Below are 18756 nucleotides of genomic sequence, written 5' to 3'. Positions count from 1 at the left end.
TCTTCTTCTTTAGCCACAAAGGGAAGTTGCATTCATTGTAACAGAAGTAACTGTATCTGATAAAGGGTGAGACATAATATGGGAATCCTAAAATGGCAGAGTCATGAACACATCGACTCCCATGAAGTGTAGGTGCAGAGAAATGAGGGAAGAAAAATGGAGAGGAGCAATAACAAATTCCTTTTGTAGTGACCATACTATTTGACTGATTTATTATAGCGCACTCCATGAGACATTCATTTTCATATGAATATGATGGGCGAGGTCTACCATATAAATCTCAATTAATCATGACAGAATCAGCATTGAATATAAAATGATATTCTGTGTATCCTATTAAACTAAATATGTTACCCACGGATATAGGGACAGATTTATATCTTGTTAATTGTCAGTTACTTGAAGAGTTTCAGACACTTGTTGAAGTGGAAACCTCTCAGGTAGAAGAGAAGTGGAGCCTTGCAGGGATTGTCATGGAGTTTGAAGCTGCCATTAATTCCTTCCAGAGACAGGATAAATATCAACTTATCGATATGTTCACATGTCAATGGATGAAACCTGAAGACATTGACTGGTAAGTGATAACATCCAGGCTGCACAAATTTGATTATTGTAGCTTAATCTCAAAGCCAACTTTTGGCTTACTGAAATAATAAAAAACAGAAAAATCTCTTTCTTCTCCATCATCTTCAGAAGGTCCAGAGTATCGTAGAAATAATATATCTGGCCTCTGGTAACTGGAGACTGGAGCCCAATGAATGTGAGGCTATCTCACTTCCTCAATATGAGTACGTCTGTTCTAGTCACACAACTGTATAAAGCTTGTGAGGGATGGGATCTTCCATCGAGGCAGTAGTGCAGTTGCAGGGTGCCACTTGAGGTGTGCATGATTGTGAATTTGTGACGTTTCAAAAAAAATTCCTAAGGGACTTGTAAAATGCAAACCCTAGCAATAAATGCATTATCAAGAAATCATGATTTTGGCTGCTGTCGCTCTTGAAAAGTTACTGATATATCACCAGGTGCCAGTTCTAGCATTTAGTCAATAAGAATTTAAATGAAACCCAGAGAAGGAAAAAAACCCAAATCAGAAGTGAAACTTGAAAAGTTTCACAATTCGATTACTGGAACTTAAACACGTAGTTTTCAGGTCCTTGACAAAGAATTATAAAATTGATGTTAAGGGCTAGAGTTAGTACAAGATTCTTTTAAACTTATTCAGTTTCTATCCAACTTATTTATGAGAAGTTACAGGGAAGCCTTGTACTGCAAGGATCCATCTGAATAAAGAATGTTGTAATTAACCTTAAAAGATTCTGTTCATCCGATCCATTAAAGTAGTTAGGTATGACCCGTAAGACAGGGCTACCCAAAGCAAAAATCTCACAGGCATAACAACAACCACTTAAAGGGCATTTAGAGAAGAACAGCGTACATGCAACATGGGATTAAAAAAGTCAATGATTGTCAGGTCAATGTGAACTAATAATTGTACCTTCTCATTTGTTAATCAAGAATGACACTATTGAAATCACGCTCGATCGAGTTTTCTAGTATTTCCACCCTTGAGGAGCCCACTTAGCTAAACTGAAATTGGAACATGAGTTGGGTGGCCAACCCAGAATTACATTTTTATAACAGAGAGAAAGATACGAGTAAAAGATAAGAGAAGTGGGGATTAGATTACCTGTTCTTTGACCCTCCATGAAGCCTCTTGTTTTCTCTAGTATACGACAAAAGAATGAACAGAGACAAAGTCACGCTTCCATTATGTCAATGTGACTGACCAACAATAGAGAACTTTACAAAGGCAGAGCAGCCTTTCTGTGTCAGTGCGTGCTCTTTAAGGATCAGCGCAAATGACATCAGTGGCTCGTGGGCTTAATCTTTGCTAAGGCGTGCTTCTTCATCCTCCTTCCTCCTTTAAATCACACCCGCCTTTTGTTTTCTTTTTCTTACACTGGTTCAACTACCTAAATAAAACTTAAGAGTAATTAAACTAGTTTTCTTCCTTTATTAGTTTAGGAATATGTTGTATTAGACAGATATACACTCAATCAATTTCATATTATGACTAATAGAATTAAATGTGTATAAATAAGTTAGCTTCATATAAATATTAATTAGTTTAATAAATGAGTGGTTCAGTGTTGTGTTGAACTGATTGGCCAAAGTTTAGAATTATCATTAGTTCTTTGAACAAGTAACCACGTAGTGGATTTCACGGTGGTGATCACTACCTCCCAGCCCCTTACTTACCACAAAATCACTTACTTTAATTAATCTATTGACCTTAGTATATCACAAAACAAACATCGTCCCCATGGGTCTAGCCTCGTCTCCAGTCCCATTGGGACTCAAAAGGACTAATTTGATATTCTCATCAAATTTATAATAAAAATTGGAAATTTTTTTCATCATGATTTATATTTTTATTAGAGAAAACATAACCAACCCTTTATTACCAAAAATAAAATAATTAAACTATAAAATTATGGTAAATCTATGTGAAATTGTTTTCTTGGAGAATAATCTTATCCGAGATTCTAAAACTAATACCGCAACGTGCCTGTAATCTCAGAAGTAGGTTTTATAAGAAGATGACAAGTGCACAAAGGAACCGGCGGAGTGGGGGAGTTTTTCAACCAGACCACAACTGTCCCCTTCTTCATAGGTATCCTCTTTCAACCCCACTCTCCTCCACAACTCTCAACTTAACTGTCTTTTCACTTTCAGTTATTCTTCCATCTTCTTCATCATCTCTACGACTTTATCCTTCTCGAGGTTCCTTTTTTCCCCCTCTCTGCAAAACCAGCTTAAACCCTATCGCTTTTTCCTGGTTTTATGTCGTAGCCGAAGAACAGACGGACCACCGTCTGATTTTAGACATGTTGGACATCTTGTTTGGGTGGTCAAAGGCTTCTAAATGGTAACTTCACGTCAAAAGTTGAAAACTTGGCAGATTCATTCTTGTTCATCTTCTGCTTCTTCTCACTACTTCTATAATTGTTTAACTGGGTTTCAGCAAGAAGGTGATCAAAAGAGCTAGGTGCAGGCTCAAGCTGCTCAAGAACAAGAGGCAGGCAATAGCGAGGCAGTCACGTGAAGATGCCGCTGAGCTTATAAAGTGTGGCCATCAAGAATCTGCTGTCAATCGGGTACGTAAATGCCATTTACATGGGACACAAACGAACATAGAGCCTAGGTATAATTATGTATCAAAATTTGAGACTTCGATGTCAAATTTAAAGTTTCATGGCGTGTGTTCATACAAATGTTATATGCGTCGGACATGACACTTTATCGTTGACGTTCCGGTATCTCTCTCCTGTCACATCCTCTGTTTTAATTAAAAAGGAAATCTTTCCATCAAGAATAATAATGGCTTAAGTCATGGTTGAGTGGAAGGTGGTTTTGCATCAACCAAGTTGCGTTGGGAATTACATGCAGTTCGATCTTCTTTTGTTCCTTTTTACTGTTTCCAATGAATCTAGCTAAATATTATGGATTTCAGGTGGAGCAGCTAATCAAAGATGAAACTTTATCTGGGGCTTATGAATTGTTAGATCACTTCTGTGAATTTATCCTGACCCAACTCTCCTATATCCGAAGGCACAAGTACGACTTTGATCAAACTGATTCCTTGGATTCTTGTTCGGGACAATCATTTTAACTACTCTCTAACTTGCCTAAAACAGGGACTGTCCAAACGACATCAATGAAGCAGTTTCGAGTTTGATATTTGCGTCTGCGAGGATTGGCGATCTTCCTGAGCTTTTTGTCATCAGGAAGCTCTTTGGACAGCGCTATGGCCAGAGGTTTGCAACTACTGCTGTGGAGCTAGTTCCTGGGAATCTTGTGAACAAGCAGGTTTTTCAATTGAAGATGAGAAAACTTCCCTCAAATTTGATGCAATTATAGTTATAGATCAAATCATGTGCGCTTATATATAGTGATGATGCTTTATAATCGCAGTTAATAGAGAGCCTCTCGTTAAAGTCTGTGCCGTATGATGTAAAGTACAGAGTTGTCGATGAAATAGCAAGAGACCACTGCCTCCAACCAGAGGTTTTGGCTATTGAGTACTATCCTGATTGGCAACAAATGCAGGTAATTCATTTCGGCTAGACCACTGTATATGCGATGTAAAGAAGGAAATAATTCTTTATATTTTGGGGGGGGGGGGATTACAATCTAAAGGGTTTAAGAGATAAAGACACAAACAGAACACAGAAGGTGGCTCATTCCTCTGGATCCATCTTCACCTTTATATATGTTTATCTAGTCTAGTGGCGCCGGATTTACATTCAACACTTTTGAACAGGAGAGAGAAATCAAAGAGTATGAAGTAGAGGAAGATGGTGGCAAACCAGAGATGCACGTTTCAGAGGTTGAAGAGATACAGAGAGAAATCATTTGCGTTGATTCACCTATCAAGAAGTTGTTGCTCAAGCCAACTAGCCCTCGTTTTCTGCGAGAATCTAACGCAGTTGATGTTTCTGCCATAATTTCTACTGTTCGGAAATATCTCCCCTATATTCAGAGCTTTCCTTTACAAAAGATGGCGAAAGTACAGAACATCTCTAAGCTCCTTCCTGGTTTAAAAGACACGAGAGAATTGGTAGCATATGATAATGACATAGAGGAACCTCAGTCTTCTGCATCAAGAAATGGATCCTTTCGTGACCAAAGGCTAATGAAGTTCAGAGAACAAACTCGATCGGATTATGGTCATCAGAGTAATTTGGATGAAAGGGAGTCGGAAAGCGACAAGTCAAGCACGAGGAGCTCTAGAAAGAGCAAGAGGGCACGTGAGAAAAGAATAAGAAGAAGATCAGCATCACTTGAAAGCCAATGCATAATGGATATTGGCTGCTTGATATACTATCATCACAAGCCATCCAGAAATGCCTCTTCTCACAGAACTTGCTCTCGCTACCACTTAAAGCACCAGAAGCCTTTCATAGAAGCACTTCCACAACCAGGTTATGCCCACAAGAGACTGAAGCAGCATAACTCTTCAGAAATGGAGCAAAATGCCTGCAGCTTGGACAATCCCTGCTATTGCTCTGTTCATGATGACAGTAGAGACTGTTTGGAAGGGTTACAGGTGAATCCAAACATAGGAATAAGAACTATACAAAGTGAAGAAAAGCCCATTTCGAATGAAGAATCAAACAAGGGAATGGAATTAGTTTCCGTTCCTCAGAGAGCAGTATATAATGTATTCACGTACCCAGATTGTAACAAAACAGAGAAGCAGAAGAACGGAACACCAGAAGCGTACGCAAGAGCTGTGACGATGCCCCCAGAGCGGCATAAAACTCGAAGGGACAAGATGATGAGGATGTATTCATGTCCGCCTGAATATCCCAACCATGTTCATCCCAAGTTGCCAGACTATGATGATTTAGCTGCTAAGTTCAACGCTCTCAAGAGAGAACATCTCCAGAACAAAGTGACCTCTTTGGCCACTTAAGAAACTCAAAGGTAGAATAGGAGGCACGCGTAGTATATCCATTTTTTTTATTTAATCTTCCCATTCGAATAGCTTTATTTGTGCGTTGTTGTATTGATTTACCTTGTTGAGTTTGCAAAAATATCCTTCAGAAACTCTTTTTTTTTTTTGGGTTGCCATCAGTCCTTAAGAAATCTAGTGATATGCAAAAGAACAAGATATCTGCCCCTCAAAAAGTCACTGGGGTGTACGTTTATGGTCTTATCCGTGGGCACAAGTACCTTGACATTTTGTTTCAGTTTCATTTTAAATTACATTTCATTTCATCATCTCATCTCACATACTTTCACCATTTCATTCATCACATTTCATGCCAATGACGCATCGAGATTTTGAAATATCTCGTGATACATTATATTTTTTGTCCTCCCAGAAAATGTACCATGATTCATATTTATTTATTATAATCTTCAATCCCTCTAAGGATCTAACTCTAGACAAAGCAACATATAATTACCCATGTGAGAAGGCCAGCTTACATAAAAATAACCCAACGTGATTTAGAAATTGCCTTAACTTTTGTTAATTATCATAACAAATGTCAAGATGATAGGAAACTACCTCCTTTGCATACAAAATGGTCATCTATTTTTTAAAGGATTCATGTCTATTCTACGAATAAATACCTTTTGGTTTGGCTGATTACCATTCAATGTTATCAATTCAATGACTCATTTGCCAACTTGAGAAGTTTGTAATCGTGTCTCATTACACAAGTCAGCTGCTTGATCAATATTTCTCAACGACATAATAGGTGCTTTAACTTTCAATATCAACTTGTGCCGTGGCATACCAAAGTAACTAAATATGTTTAAGAATTCAGTAGCATATAAGTCATCAAAACTATTGGCATCTGCAGTGGATTTGCAAATTGAATTATAGCTTATGAACTCATATGGCTCCCCTGACAACAAAGAACACATATGATCATTGATTTGGTTGATCATCTCAACTATTGGTGCAAGTATGACTCTATCATTAAAGTACTCATTGCTTGTGAAATTAGCAAAATACGTCACCATAAATTGACCTAACAATAGCATCCAATGAATTTTCATCAATAGCTAGTAGTAATTCCTTTGAGATTTCAATATCCACTACTACATAATGTGATTCTTGGATTCTCCAAGATTCCCATCACCAACATCTAATAACTCTAGTGAGTATACTTTCACTGATAGAGTTACTGTCCATATAGTTTAGACTCTCATGAATCATAAACTTCTCCTCACAATAAGCATTATCTTTTACGGATCAGAACATTTAATGAGAAAAATTAGTTTGTAAATCCTTAATTTCACTTAATTTTTAATAAGAGTTTTTTTAAAATTTTTTCCCTCATCGTATCCTTATAATTTCATTGATGTTCAATCACATTTCTATAGTTTTTTTCTTTTTATTACGCTTTTATGGCTTCACTTAATTTTTAATAAGGCCTCTATAATTTTAGGTGACTCGTTAAAAAACCTACAAAATCTGAAATCAATGAAATTATAAGAATGTCAAAATGTAATGAAACATGGACGTGATAAAGCCGCGACTCATGGTTTGCGAACTCCATAAATCCAACAAAAATCCTCCTAAACTAACGTGGACGATATTTAGGTCAAGTTATTTATTATTTATATCTATTGTATTAAATCTTAATTTCCAATCACACATAGCCATATGTTTTATTTTTAGAATATTAGCATTTAATGTCACATAATTATAAATTCACACACACAAAAATAAAACACATGACTATATGTGATTGAACAACTCGATATAATAAATAATAATAACTTCACTTATTATATAGAGGTGGGAATACGGGCCGGCCCTGTAGGGTTGGCAGGCTTAAAAGGGTTAGTCTTACAGGACGAAAATTTTAAAAATATCTCAATGTGTTAGGCCTAACCCTTAAGCTAACGGGCTCATGGTCGGTTGGCAAGCTTTCGGCCCATTTAAGAAAAAATATTATTTTCCAAATTTTTCACATTTTTGTTAAAAAAAAAAAGAAAGAACATAAACCAATAAAATTATTGATATAAAACATAAATATAAATAAAATTAAGTCACAAATACAAAATATCATCATATATAAATATCTATTAATATCCAATAACATCTAAAATATTCATTAATAAGATAACAACATTCAAAAGTTTCATCTGTAGTGTAAATGTGCAATAAACAAATACTATTATTAATTTTTTGAAACTTCATCATCACTATAATCAATTACTCTTCTTTATAATTCTGCTTTTATTTCGTAACAAAAATATCAAGTTTTTTTTCTTTATAAGAATTTCACTTTTAAATTTTGCAGTCTAACTATTATTTTACTTTAGTTTGAGAAACATTATTGTTGAAACTCATAAATTTCTAATTCAAATTATAGAATCAGAAGTTATATAAGTACTATCTCAGGTCCTTAATATAAAACCTTGTTTGACTTTTATTTTGGTCCTAATTATAAGATTTCAATCCACTTTATCTCTCATATTTATTTATTCTTTTCTATGGTAATCCTTCTAACAATAATAGTTTTGGCCAATATACTTGATTAGTAAAGATATTTTAGGAAAGACAATACACATTTATTACGAAAAACTAACTTAACTTCTTTTCTTAACCCCCTCAAATTAGTCAACTAGCTTTTATAATTAGGACCAGAGGTAGTATAAAAATACTCTTTTATCAAATATATATAGTTTAAAAATATCAACGCATATAATATAAATCAAATCATTATTAAAGTCCAAATTAACATATCTTTTAAAAATTTAATTAGACAAATTATTGTCTAAAACTAAATAAATCAAACCATTCTGTGAAATTTAATTTTAAAATGATAATAATAACTAAATATTTGAATTATCATTAACAATATAAAAAATTAATAATATTGTAATTACACAAAAAAATTTTAAAAAGCAAAAAAATTATAAAAGAGTTTAAATGGATCGGCCAGTTTAAACCCTCGGCCCTATAAGGCTTGTTTTCCATTTAAAGAGAAAATTTTTAAACCCAACTTTCATAATTTTCAGGCTTAAATGAGCCGGCCTGATGAGTTTGGCTCATTTTTCTGACTTTATTATTATATTAGTTAGCTAGCATAAGTCTTAACGCCCTATCTATGAATTATTAATTAATTATTCGGATGGCCAAAAATATGAATATAATTAATTATTCGCTAACTCACTTAAAATCGTTTTTTATTCTTAAAAACACATGATAGTTATGATGAAATCTTTGTACTGCCGCTATGGTTGAAAATAGGCCACCGACTTGGACCTATTTTCACCGACTTAACAAGGAGGATCGCACATCCTACTGTACTCACCGAAAGTGAAACTTGGGAATTGATGGAACCTGGCTCCTTTGGTTATTAATCTTTCATCAAAGTTTTCGAAATTTCCATTTACGTATAGGCAAACAGGATCGTCGGTAACTTTTTGTACGTGAATATGCTCCATGTAATGCAAATCATGTCATTAATAAGATGCTTAGTGAGCTTCTTTTAGCTCTTGGTCACATGTTGTTGTTAATTAAGTAAATTCTGACTACTCAAAGTGATGGAATGATGGTGGAGAAAGGAATTTAATTAATACTAAGAATACGGCGTTACTGTAATAATTTAATTATTGCATATTTTGGACTGAGACAGAGCACGCCATCACTTCTCACAAGTCACAAGTATAATTTTATTCACCCAATTATAGAAGCATTCAAATGTAATCCATCTTTTAAGGGCGACGTACGAGGTCATAAAACCTAGTACACCCGCATTCACATACCTTTTGAGGGGGAAAAGAACGATTTTAAAGACTTAAATTCTGTGAAATTTTAGTGGCTGTCTGAAATAATGACGTGGTCACAACTTGAACCTTGTACTAATGCAGATCCTTGTTCCCTTTCGATTCTTTCCATATCATTCCTATATAAACCTCTCTGCCCCGTACTCTGTGTCCCCCGCAAGAAATCTCTCCATTCTTCATGTTTTGCTTGAGATTGAAGATGGTTCGGTCCAAAGCCGAGATTTTGAGTTTTGGTAATCCCATTCTTTTTCTTTTTCTTTTTTTCTCACTTTTGATTTTGATTTGATTGGATTAACTCTCTAAATCAAAAGTTCAAAACCCAGACTTCAAAATTCTCTGTTTTTTTTCCTTTTAAATTTTCCTTGTTAGCTTGACTACACTGAATCAGGATCCTCAGAGTTTTAGACTCTTGTATTTCTGTTCATTTTGATCAGCTTCTTCATCCATCTCTTTTCTCTGCGTACAACACCCAAAAAGTCTCTGTTTCTGAGATGGATAGATTCACCAATGGTGTTGATGGTACTCAAATGGGAGAAATTCGAGACTCGAGCTTTCAGAGGCAAGCATGGAAGTCAGTTTATGATGAAGCTCACAAGTCAGATAGGCCTCTCAAAAGAATCTGTAGCCCTGAGCGTCAAATCCTATGCCATCCCTCTGTTTCTCTCACTCTGCCTCCACCTCCTTCATCGTCTTCTTCAAGTATCACGTTTCCCTTTGCCCTTGATGAGTCTCCCTACCAATCTACAGCCACAACTTATCAGCCCTTGAAGTCTTTCGCATGCCCACCGTTTTTAGGATCAGACCCAGAACGTGATCATCATCAGCGGCGGCAGACGCCTCTTCGGCCATTGCACACTACTAAGCTATACAGGGGAGTGAGGCAACGCCACTGGGGCAAATGGGTGGCTGAGATTCGTCTTCCTAACAGTAGAAATCGCCTCTGGTTAGGCACATTTGACACTGCAGAAGATGCTGCTTTGGCTTATGATCGTGAGGCCTTTAAGCTCAGAGGAGAGAATGCTAGGCTCAATTTCCCCGATCTCTTTCTCAATAAAGCTCCCCATTCAACTGCTTCTTCCTCCTCGTCCTCAAAGCAGCCTGAACCAGAAGAGAATCACGAGGTTCAGGAAACTGCTAGAGGTAATACAGCAGAGGGAGGTCTTTCAGAGGCAGAGAAAGTGGGTTTGGGAGACATGGAGGCTTGGTACAACACGATTCCACAAGGCTGGGGACCCGAGAGCGCTGTGTGGGATGATTTAGACAGCACCAACCATCTTCTGTTTCAGTCACAGTTTCCTTTTGTGAATCCAAACCAGCAAGACTTCGATGATGCTAATAATGCTGAGAGACAAGAAGACAAGACAGGACCAGATTATGCCTCCGCTTCCTCCTCTGCTTGTCTCATGAAACCTTTCTCCTGCAGGGATTAAGATTGATGTTTCCATTTAAAAATTGAGACCTTATTCTCAGCATCAAAATCCTGCATCTTGTCTGAGCTACATACTAAGATACAGCTCAAGTTTCTGTAGGTGATAAGACGACATGTTATTTATTTCCAGGCCTCTCAGAACTCAGAAGACACGAGAGATATCAAGCTACATGAGCCTTATGAGGATGTTAGGTAGTAGCTTGTAGTTTGGAGCATGAACATGGCAGAAGGAGATGCTTTTGTGACTTCCCTCTCCATAAAGCTCTGTTTTTTTCGGTTCCATTGGCATATTGATTTAAAGTTTTTTTTTGGTCAGAGATTTAAAGTTAATAACACTATATACTAAAAAATCTATAGCAATTTAAAATTTTATATTTTTTTTGAAAATATATTAATGATAATGATTATATAAATATCATATAAAGTTTGATGATAACTTGCATTGTTAAGCATAACTGTGACTTTTAAAATTTTCAACGTATATTTTCTCATATCTGAATTGTTTAGATATAGTTTTCCTCCGTAAATTTAACAGACAGACGAAAAATAACAACTAATTTTTATATATACATATATATATTACGTATTATATAAAGTTTGAAATTGACCACCATGAAAAAATTATATATATAAAAGAATCTAATCACTTTATTTATATTAATTTGATTTCTTAATATAATAATTATATAACTAATTGACAGATATTAAAAAAATAATTATTTATAATAAATGAATGATAGCTTCTTTAAAATACTCATATTAGTCATGCATATTAAAACTATCATTTAATATAAAAAATTCTTAATATTTTAATTACTATATATTATTTGGGGTAAAATGTAGCGTCTTATGATTAAGATCAATTTATATTTTTAATTAAATTTTATATCCGGGATGTAGAGATTATTTACATTTTATAAGTAAAGTACCCGGCTTTGTGCGGTTAAGGCAGTTTTTCTGGGCTTTGTCAGAGGCCCAGCGAAGGGCTGAAAAGTTGGATTTCATTTCAGCAGTAACCCAGTCCGAGACAACAAAACATTGCCAACTTCTTTTATGTTTTTGGGGGCACAATTTCATCTTCTATTATAAAGGTGATATTTTCAGTAAGTATCACTATTAAATGGTTTGTTGGATGATTTTGATGTCTAATTATGTAATTTCGTTGCAGTTTTATTATTAATATTGAAATGAAATGAATATCAAATCATCTAATTCTCAATATTATTTGTAGACACTAAATAATACTATCTCCAGTCTTAATTATAAGAACTAGTTGACTAATTTGAGAAAATTAAAAAAGAAGTTTAGGTAGGTATTTGTAATAAATAGGTTTTTTTTTCTAAAATATCTTTATTAATCAAGTATATTAGCTAAAATTATAATTATTAGAGGGACTATCTTGAAAAAAATTGAGTAAATATGAGAGACAAAATAGATTTGGGTCTTATATTTAGGATCAATATAAAAGTTAAACGGGGTCTTATATTAGGACCGTAATAATGATTTGGCAAAAAAGAAAAGTGACTCAAGTTTTCACTGTCAAATTCAAAGATTCAAAGTGTAAATTATGTCAATATTTTTTCGGTAAGTTATATCAATACGGTAAAAAGTCGTTAATGTTGAGAATTTAAAATTAAGTATGTCCAATCCGAAGGAAGGATAAGGATGGGAAATACTGAAAATCAAATAACTGGCTGGAGCTTTATAACCCAAATAATACCAAACGTTTTTCTTAGTACTTTTTTTTTTTTTAATCAAGGGGTTCATACTCTTTATAAAAAATAATGAATTTATGAGCTATGAAAAAAATTAAAAGTAAATTACCAAAATATAATTGAAGAAAATAGAAGAGAACTATATTACTCCTCCGGTCCTTATTATAAGACCCAATTTGACTTTTTATTTGGTCCTAATTATAAGACCCAATCCATTTTCTCTTTTATATTTATGCATTTTTTTTCAAGATAATCCTTCTAATAATGATAGTTTTAGCCAATATACTTAATTAGCAAGGATATTTTAGGAATAACAACACTTATTTATTATAAATAACCAACTTAACTTACTTCCTTAATCTCCTCAAATAAGTCAATTGGGTCTTATAATTAGGACCGGAGGAGTATATTATTTCCGGCCTTAAATATAAGATTTTATATTTTTATAATATAAAAATAAAATCCCGATGGAGCTGTTAGTGTCTGATTCGGGAGGCTTAGATGGCTGCGTTGGGCTCAAATGGGCCTTACTTTGTTGACTTTTAAATAATTTTTTAAGAATCATTAAAGAGATGTTGATAGCTGACTTTATCTTAATTAAGTTCATTTTTTTGGGCCAACAATTAACTTCATATCTACTTTCACATGGATATAAAATAAATATATTCATCAACTTAGATAAAATTTAAAGTAAATGCTTAAGCAACAATGTCATTAACTCATCCTACATGAAACATCCATTGTGTTTTTTATCCAAGTTTTTTGTTTGTTTGATTGAAGTGTTAGCTATTAGTTTTTTTTTCCTTTTTTAAAGGAACATCACATCATGAAGGGTTTGGATATTAGGTTGTTTATAGTTAGTGAACTGAATAGTCTAGAATAGTTCAACTGATTAATCAAACCAAACTGAAGAAAAAAAAAATTAAAAGACCAGGTTTTATTTAATTTAATTTGATGAGGTTTGGTTTCGCATGTCCTAATTAAAAGTACATGGTGTATGTATGAATTTTACAATGAATATATTTAAGAAAAATTAAAAAAATCCCCTATTAAAAATTTTACCGTATTGCTGGGGGCGAAAATTCCATAAATTTTCGCGTTGAATGAAACAGATTTACGTCGGGTGCCTAAGGCATAAATTATTAAAAAAATGTTATTTATTTTCAAACTTGAATACGTCATTTTTTTAAATTTGGAATATGTTTTTCTAACAGTTGACTGTGAACATTTGGATGAATGTTACGATTCCCCCAAACTTTGACCCATTTGAAGTAATGTAAGAGTTAGTAAATCCACAATCTGCATCTGGCCATTGATTTTTTTTTTTTTTGGGGGTAACGGCCATTGATTATTAAAAAATAAAAAATAAAAACTCGTAGTTACTTCAGGACGCATAAATACGTCAAGCCTGTGTTATTGGGGTGTTTTTTTAACCTCATATATATTATTTATTAAAAGGACTTAAAAATCTCGCAAACGGCAAACTATGACTATTTTATATTTTAACCATTAAACCAAATTTATGGGCTTCAAATAAAATTCTAGAAATTGCGGAATCTGAAGTTGCATGGAGCGGAATATGAGCGGAAGATAATCAAACTTCATTTAGTTTTCTATAAATTAATTGGTCGCAGAAGGTAGGCCGTGGGCGGGAATCTTAATATAACCTTCTGTCCTAATTATAAGAGCTAATTGATTAATTTGAGGAGATTCAAGAAATAAGTTAAGTTAGTTATTTGTAATGAATAAGTATTGTCTTTTCTAAAATATCTTTCTTAATTAAGTGTATTGGGTATAACTATCATTATTAGAAGAATTTTTTTAAAAAAAAAGTATAAATATGAGAGACAAAGTGAATTTGGGTCTTATATTTAAAACCAAAATAAAAATCAAATAAGATATTATATTAAAGACAGGAGATAATACCGTATTAAAGGGAAGTACTTATCTTCATTTATAATTTAAAACTCAAGTCAACTGTTGAATGCTCAAGTCAACTCAATCAATGGCCGCTTATAACGGGCTTCTGTGACTTAAGATTAAATTTTCTTAGATGCAAAGTTGTTAATACAATTTTATAATCATTATTATATTTTAATGTAATTTTATAATGTCGCTAGTTGGTCGATAATAAGAAAAATAATTTTTTGTTGTTTTTGACTCGAATGGGAGAGAATAACAACGAGGTATTAACTAAAATGAAATGATCTATTATCAGTCATTAATTAACTAATTCTGCCGATTTTGAGAAATATCCTATAATTTGCCTAATTTAAATTTTAAATTTACAGATGACTTGGTGTTTGTGTCGTTATCGAAGACTTGGTCTCATTTGTTTGATTGTTCTTTTTAAACATTTAATTTCAACAAGGTTAGATAAGCATGACAACACCAAACCCCCCAAAAAAAAAAAAGAAGGAACGAAGAAAGAAGGGTTTACCAATTACCATTAATTGGTTAATTCATTTTCTGCATCCTATCCAAATCATCTTTATAATTTGAAGTTTCACTGTTTAATCATATGGAAAATAAATAGTACTACCTCCAATTCTTAGTATAAGAGTAGTTGATTAATTAGAGTAGATTAAAAAAATTAATTAAACTAATTATTTATAATAAATAAATCTTGTATTCCCTAAAATACTTTTGCTAATCGCGTATATTGATTAGGATTACTATTTGATAGATATTTAATATGTGCAACTATTGTATGGACTATTTTGTAAAAAATAGATAAATATAAAAGATAAATAAATTGAGTCTTATATTTAGGATCAGATTAAGCAAATGCACGTGTGTTAAGGTGTGATAACAATATTGTTTTCCTAAAAATATCTAACATAATCATAATCTGAATTCCTAATGATATATCCTCAATTTATCGCCATCCTCGTTTAAATATTAAACTAATTATAGAATTTTATTTCTTAAAAAATATATCTCTTAAGATTTTTATCTTTGAATGCACTCATCAAAGCGAATTTGTAACATCTGAATTAATTCACCCTTTTTAATGCTATCTTATTCATCCAGTCATGTTAATTTCAAGAATCAAATTAATTTTGATAGAATATGCAAAGATTTAACAGCAGCATAATATAATAAATAATAATACCGGCGAAGCCCACGTTTCATGGATACCTTCAGGCCTTCACCTTTCGCGATCGCAATTTCCACAGGATAGTTAAATATTTCTAGATTCCACGTCAGAGGTGACCAACTTTTCAATGCATTTGATTATCCAATTGGGATCGGAGTTAAGACAAAACACAGTACAAGAATATCTTTAAACCAATGGAAGGAAACGGAGATGCGTTATAAAATGAATATAAAATATAGTTTGAAGTTCCAACCTCCGACCTATTTAAAATACATTTCTTTAGGAGCCAATCAACATTTATGTTTGGTTGTTAAATTAATTCCCGCGGAAAGCCAGAAAGCAACAATTAATCATATTTTTCACAGGAGGCGCAGCGCAGCTGTTGCCCGGAAAGCGCCATTTAAGCTTAAGAAAAGTAGGAGGTCAAATCCTTGTGATGTCTTCAATGGCACATGTAACGTAAGCTATTTGGTAAAAATGTAAAATATTGGATGAACAGTGGGGTCGCCTTTGCTTGCTTTCTTGTCAAAAAGGGAGGTCCCTCTTGTTGCCTAGTCTTGTCCTTCCATTTCCGCGTCGTTCTTTTCCCTCAGATCTAAAATCCCATTCGAAGCTTTTTCCAGTTTCATAGTATGTCGTAGTAGTCTAAGAACACCATCTTTGGATACTACGAGACTGTGGGCATATACAATCAGATAGAGCAAAGCCGACAACATGGGGTTCCAGGAAAATGGGAACGGCGAAATGGGGCTCTCTGGAATCCCCTTGGGTGCAAAGAACAAGTACAAGAGGATGCACTCCGAGCTTCATGAGGACTCCGACGATGTTTTGCACCAACAATATCAGCAAGATAGGAGGACTAGTACCAGGAATTATGTTCTTGCCTGTGCCGTCTTTGCTTCCCTCAACAATGTCCTTCTGGGCTATGGTAATATTATGCTATCATTCTCTTTGCCAAATTTTGCCCTTTTACCTCTTCGATTTGGGTCTTGCTGCCGCCCCATTTATCATGTAGTACGGTATTCCATCTTCTTGATGTTTTTTTTATCAAGCTTCTATTCCCCACATGTCTTTGTTATGTAGCCTATCCAGACCAATTCGGTTATATTTTATAAACAACCTATAGAAACCTCGCCATAGCCAAGACAATTTGCGGCAAAGAAGTACCCTTCTGATTCATCTGCGAATTTTATTGTCCAAGATAGCAGAAAATGAGAGTGTGAAAGAGATTTTCAATCCAACGTTTCCAGGCTTTGACTTTCTTCTACTTTTGCCTAATAGTGTATGAAATTGTCATAAAACATCATTTTTATTTCAAGCTCTATTTCTGATCCTGGTTTGGCTTCATGTATATAATATGTTGATAGAGTTGGTTTTTTCTCCTGATCTGCAGATGTAGGCGTCATGAGTGGAGCAATTATATTTATCAAAGAAGATCTGAAGATATCTGAGGTGAAAGTAGAATTTCTGGTTGGTATTCTGAGCATTGTTTCTCTTCTGGGTAGTCTGGGTGGTGGAAGAACATCTGATATTATTGGCAGAAAATGGACGATGGCCTTAGCTGCTGTTGTCTTTCAAACAGGCGCACTTATTATGACTCTAGCTCCTTCCTTTCCAATACTTCTGGTAGGAAGACTTTTAGCCGGTATCGGGATAGGTTTTGGAGTTATGATATCCCCAATATATATCGCCGAGATATCACCAAACGTCACTAGAGGCACTATGACTAGCTTCCCTGAGATTTTTATAAACGTTGGAATTTTGCTTGGCTATGTGTCAAATTATGCGTTCGCTGGCCTTTCACCGCACATAAATTGGAGGATAATGCTTGCTGTGGGAATACTGCCCTCAGTCTTCATCGGCTTTGCTCTCTTTGTCATTCCAGAGTCACCAAGGTGGTTGGTGATAAAGAACCGAATAGAAGAAGCAAGAGAAGTGCTGTTAAGGACAAATGAAGATGAGAAAGAAGTGGAGGAGAGACTCGCAGAAATACAGCAGGCTGCTGAATTTGCTAATTCTGATCACGAGAAACCTGTGTGGCGTGAACTACTATCTCCTCCTCCTCCCCTTCGTCGGATGCTCATTACCGGGATTGGTATTCAATGTTTTCAACAAATATCAGGAATAGATGCAACCGTGTACTACAGTCCTGAAATCTTCAAAGCAGCTGGTATTGAGGATAATGCAAAACTTCTAGCAGCTACTGTTGCTGTAGGTATAACAAAGACCATCTTTATATTGGTAGCCATCATTCTTATTGACAAACTTGGAAGGAAGCCCTTGCTCTACACAAGCACAATTGGCATGACAGTGTGCTTGTTCATCTTAGGGGTCAGTCTTTCTTTCATCGGAAAAGGATCACTTGTGATTGTGATGGCAATTCTCTTTGTCTGTGGGAATGTGGCTTTCTTTTCTATTGGATTAGGACCTGTTTGCTGGGTCGTGTCATCTGAGATCTTCCCTCTAAGAGTACGTGCTCAAGCATCAGCGCTTGGTGCTGTGGGTAATAGAATCTGCAGTGGCATTGTAGCTATGTCTTTTCTGTCTATTGCCAACGCAATTGGTTTTGGCGGAATATTCTTTCTGTTTGCTGTTATTTCTGCTATTGCTGTTGCCTTTGTCCACATGTTGGTCCCAGAGACAAAAGGAAAGTCACTGGAGCAGATAGAGTTGCTGTTTCAGAAGGAATATGAGGGGCAACGGAATGAAATGGAGCTAGGAGATGTTGAACAGCTTGTGCGGAACAAAACTGGTTCAACAAATTAATACTTTTTTCCCCCCAGCTGCAACTTTACGCACGGCATGGCCCTTTGATGGGCTTGAAAGAGGATGTGATATCATCAGATGTTATATCCAAGCATCTTCCATTCGCAATTCCGGCAAGAACTTTGCTGGATAGATGATCATCTGCAGACTGAGAATATTGAGTTTACAAGGGACAAAAAGAAACCTGAAAAGTGATCAACAAACTGCTATCTTTAGGCATACACAAACTTTTCCCAGTCGCACAATCATTTTTATTTCTTTGATCTACAAATATATCTATAATCGCTGTATATGTATTTGGCTTTAGGCGGATCTGTTGAGATGTTCTGTGACATATAATAGCAAAATAATTTGTACGTACTTCATTAAGGGATGAAATGAAAATTGATATTCTTTATATTATTCCTGATATATCGGTTTCTGCC

General features: G+C 34.7%; 3 protein-coding genes across 3 annotated transcripts; all 3 read left to right on the top strand.

The window, feature by feature from the left end:
• Positions 1–347: 347 nt before the first annotated feature.
• On the top strand, positions 348–5694 carry LOC114762570 (uncharacterized). Its single transcript, XM_028952076.1, has 7 exons — positions 348–574; positions 2675–2929; positions 3026–3158; positions 3515–3618; positions 3699–3870; positions 3976–4110; positions 4325–5694. The coding sequence occupies exons 1-7, from the start codon at positions 348–350 to the stop codon at positions 5477–5479; spliced, it is 2181 nt and encodes a 726-aa protein (XP_028807909.1). The 3' UTR covers positions 5480–5694.
• A 3789-nt stretch (positions 5695–9483) lies between these two features.
• LOC114762581 (ethylene-responsive transcription factor ERF054-like) lies at positions 9484–11026 on the top strand. The gene is made up of 2 exons (XM_028952086.1): positions 9484–9554; positions 9756–11026. The coding sequence occupies exon 2, from the start codon at positions 9813–9815 to the stop codon at positions 10749–10751; it is 939 nt and encodes a 312-aa protein (XP_028807919.1). The 5' UTR covers positions 9484–9554; positions 9756–9812; the 3' UTR covers positions 10752–11026.
• Positions 11027–16136: 5110 nt separating this feature from the next.
• Positions 16137–18756, top strand: LOC114762559 (probable polyol transporter 4). The gene is made up of 2 exons (XM_028952059.1): positions 16137–16493; positions 16959–18756. The coding sequence occupies exons 1-2, from the start codon at positions 16280–16282 to the stop codon at positions 18329–18331; spliced, it is 1587 nt and encodes a 528-aa protein (XP_028807892.1). The 5' UTR covers positions 16137–16279; the 3' UTR covers positions 18332–18756.

Source organism: Neltuma alba, unplaced genomic scaffold (assembly GCF_004799145.2).
Source record: "Neltuma alba isolate B1F8T4 unplaced genomic scaffold, ASM479914v2 tig00011219_pilon, whole genome shotgun sequence".
NCBI lineage: Eukaryota > Viridiplantae > Streptophyta > Magnoliopsida > Fabales > Fabaceae > Neltuma > Neltuma alba.
This window is presented reverse-complemented; position numbering and strand designations above follow the sequence as displayed.

Bases quoted from the DNA above. Each gene is read 5' to 3' on its own strand.
- LOC114762570 (XM_028952076.1), top strand. From the start codon at position 348: ATGTTACCCACGGATATAGGGACAGATTTATATCTTGTTAATTGTCAG. The intron at 575-2,674 runs GTAAGTGATAAC...CCTTCTTCATAG, and splicing joins AAACCTGAAGACATTGACTG to GTATCCTCTTTCAACCCCAC. The intron at 3,159-3,514 runs GTACGTAAATGC...TATGGATTTCAG, and splicing joins AAGAATCTGCTGTCAATCGG to GTGGAGCAGCTAATCAAAGA.
- LOC114762581 (XM_028952086.1), top strand. From the start codon at position 9,813: ATGGATAGATTCACCAATGGTGTTGATGGTACTCAAATGGGAGAAATT.
- LOC114762559 (XM_028952059.1), top strand. From the start codon at position 16,280: ATGGGGTTCCAGGAAAATGGGAACGGCGAAATGGGGCTCTCTGGAATC. The intron at 16,494-16,958 runs GTAATATTATGC...CCTGATCTGCAG, and splicing joins CAATGTCCTTCTGGGCTATG to ATGTAGGCGTCATGAGTGGA.